General features: G+C 40.9%; 1 protein-coding gene across 3 annotated transcripts in view; it reads left to right on the top strand.

Moving 5' to 3' along the window:
- dnajc6 (DnaJ (Hsp40) homolog, subfamily C, member 6) overlaps positions 1-2357 on the top strand; it is a 35909-nt gene that overhangs the window by 4794 nt on the left and 28758 nt on the right. The window contains exon 2 of one of the 3 annotated variants that reach the window (XM_017306308.1): positions 1001-1142. In XM_017306308.1, the coding sequence (XP_017161797.1) occupies positions 1130-1142 (13 nt within the window). In that variant the 5' untranslated portion in view covers positions 1001-1129. Of the gene's footprint in view, positions 1-632; positions 1143-2357 lie in introns of those variants that run through there. The other 2 variants (XM_008415211.2, XM_008415213.2) reach the window with 2 other exon arrangements.

Here is a 2357-nt window from a genome sequence, read left to right as displayed (position 1 = left end):
TGGTTCTTTCAGTTTCCTCCCACAGTTCCAAAACATTACTATTGTGTATAAATTACCCCAAAGTTTATGTGTGTTTATCCTGTGACCTTCTGTGTTGCTCTGTGATGGACTGGCGACTTACAAGGATACGTTAGTATAGATGATAAATAGATCTACTTCACTTTTGAAAAACAATATAGCAGCTTTGCAGGGTGGAAGTTCTCCATGCAACRCATGTCAGTTTCCACAATACATTTTCAATGTGAGTGGATCTGAGTTTCTTGATTGAAGTTGCAATTTTTGCATCACCATTCTGATACATTTAGGAGAAAATACCTCTTGATAAATTTACATTTATGATTCCATATTTTTTCTTAACTTTATCTGAGAAAAGATGTGAAATCGTTTTTGCTTAGAGTGTCCAGCTGTCTAAAATATTATTTTCACAAGGTTGATATGCTGTAGCTGTTTTCTCTTATTTTATTATTTTAACAAAAAATAATAAAGCTTTGCATTGTTTGTTTGAAAATTAAACCGTAAAGCCACATGAAAAAGTGGGCTCACCCCAGCAGCTGATTGGGGGAATAACAAGTGCAGCATTACCGTTAGGGGACCAGGAGCTGGGGTGGATTTCCCTTTAACTTGGAGGGCAGCAGCAGCAGCAGCAGCAGCCGGAGCTGGGAGACGTAGTGAAATGCGGCGGTGAGAAACAGAGGAGGCGAAACAGAGAGAGGAGGGAAGAGAGAGCAGAGCTACCGATAGCATTTCATATTCTCAGAAAGCAGAGGAAACCGGTTGTCCTCCAATCCTCGGACATGTGCTGCACCCGGCAGCAGCAGCAGCAGCAGTAGCAACGCAGGCGGCGGCGGGGTGGTGTAGCAGCCTACTCGTCATTTTGAGGCTCCTTTGGTCTTTTTTTTTTAAATAATTCCCTCCGCCCCCATCCTTGCGTTCTTTTGTAATGAGCTTGTTGGGAGCTTACAAGAAAAAGACCAGTTACGATGGCTATGAATGTTTGCAGCTGGTCGATAGCGGCGGAGACAGCTTCGGCTTCGGCAGGGGGAGCAGCAGCGGCGGCGGCGGCGGCGGCTCCATCGCGGCCACCCTCGGACCGAAGGCAGGCCCACTGAGAGAGGAGGACTGCAGCACCATGGACAGCTCAGGTAGGAACCCTCGGCGGCCCCCCGGGCAGATTAGATGATGTGCTCTGATATGGAGAAGGCTAGAGTAAAGATGTGATGACTTTACAGAGTGTTAATGCGGCCTGTCCCGGTGGAGAGCCAGCCGGGAACATTATTCTAGCTAACACTGAAGTACACACTGAAGCCAAATGTAGGCTTTTCAGTTGGCTGTCCTCCTGAAATGAACTTCACATTTTCATGATGTCAAGATAATATACTGCAAGTGGAATTGACAATCTTTAAAAAAAAAAAATACTCCATAGGCTGCAAATCAAATTATGAATACACACTTTAAATAACATTTAGTTGTCCTAGTACTCATAAGAAATTATATGAATGCCAATACTAAGAATTGGTCTCAGGCTTCAGAATAGTGTTTCCGGATGCAAGTCGTTAGAAATTATAGATTGTTGTTCAATGAAGCAAATAAAACCATCATCAGCTCTGAGAAATATGCAGGATTGAACTGTTTATGTAATTATTAAAGTAAAAAAATCATTGATGTTTATGAGTGATGTAAATTACAAGTGTCTGTTATCAGAGTGGATTCTCTGAGGTGGGGGTGGGGGGGAGAAGAGGTTATGTCAGTGGCCACACCAAATAAATTAGAGACGAACTGATCAGGCTTTTTGGCCTAATTAGCCTGCTGATTTTCACTGATTCCCTTCTTTTTGGATGGAAGAAACAGTTTAAAACATGAAAGATTTGCAGTATAGAGATGTATCCTTAAGGTCATTCAAATTTTCACAATATTCAAAAAGTCCATCACAGAATGTGTTGTTTATTTATGCATTTGTAGATAGCACATAGTGGTAGTTTGAGTTTAATTAATTTAATGATTAAATGTCCCCCCCCCCCCAGATTTTCTAATGTTTTACCTGAACTGATTAAGGAAAAATCATCCAATTCTTATCTCTGGTCGATTGAGTGGTGCACCTTTACTAGAAATTTTGCCATCTGCACTGACAGGCAGTCTTTTTATGCAAAAGTGTGGTAGGATGAATTCAGAAAAGTAAATGACCAGTTTCAATTAGTATCTGTATTTATTTGTTTGAATATATTCAATTTATTTTATTTACATATTTGTCCATTTTAAATGTTCACCACCACCTGACTTTTTCACCTTACCCCAAAAGCAAAATTCTGCTATGGTTTTTAGTTTGATGTACCATCTAAAAACTACTAATGACCCCCCCC

This window comes from Poecilia reticulata, linkage group LG8 (genome assembly GCF_000633615.1).
Source record: "Poecilia reticulata strain Guanapo linkage group LG8, Guppy_female_1.0+MT, whole genome shotgun sequence".
Taxonomy (NCBI): domain Eukaryota; kingdom Metazoa; phylum Chordata; class Actinopteri; order Cyprinodontiformes; family Poeciliidae; genus Poecilia; species Poecilia reticulata.
The sequence above is the reverse complement of the archived record's forward strand: the minus strand, read 5'-3'. Positions and strand labels throughout refer to the sequence as shown.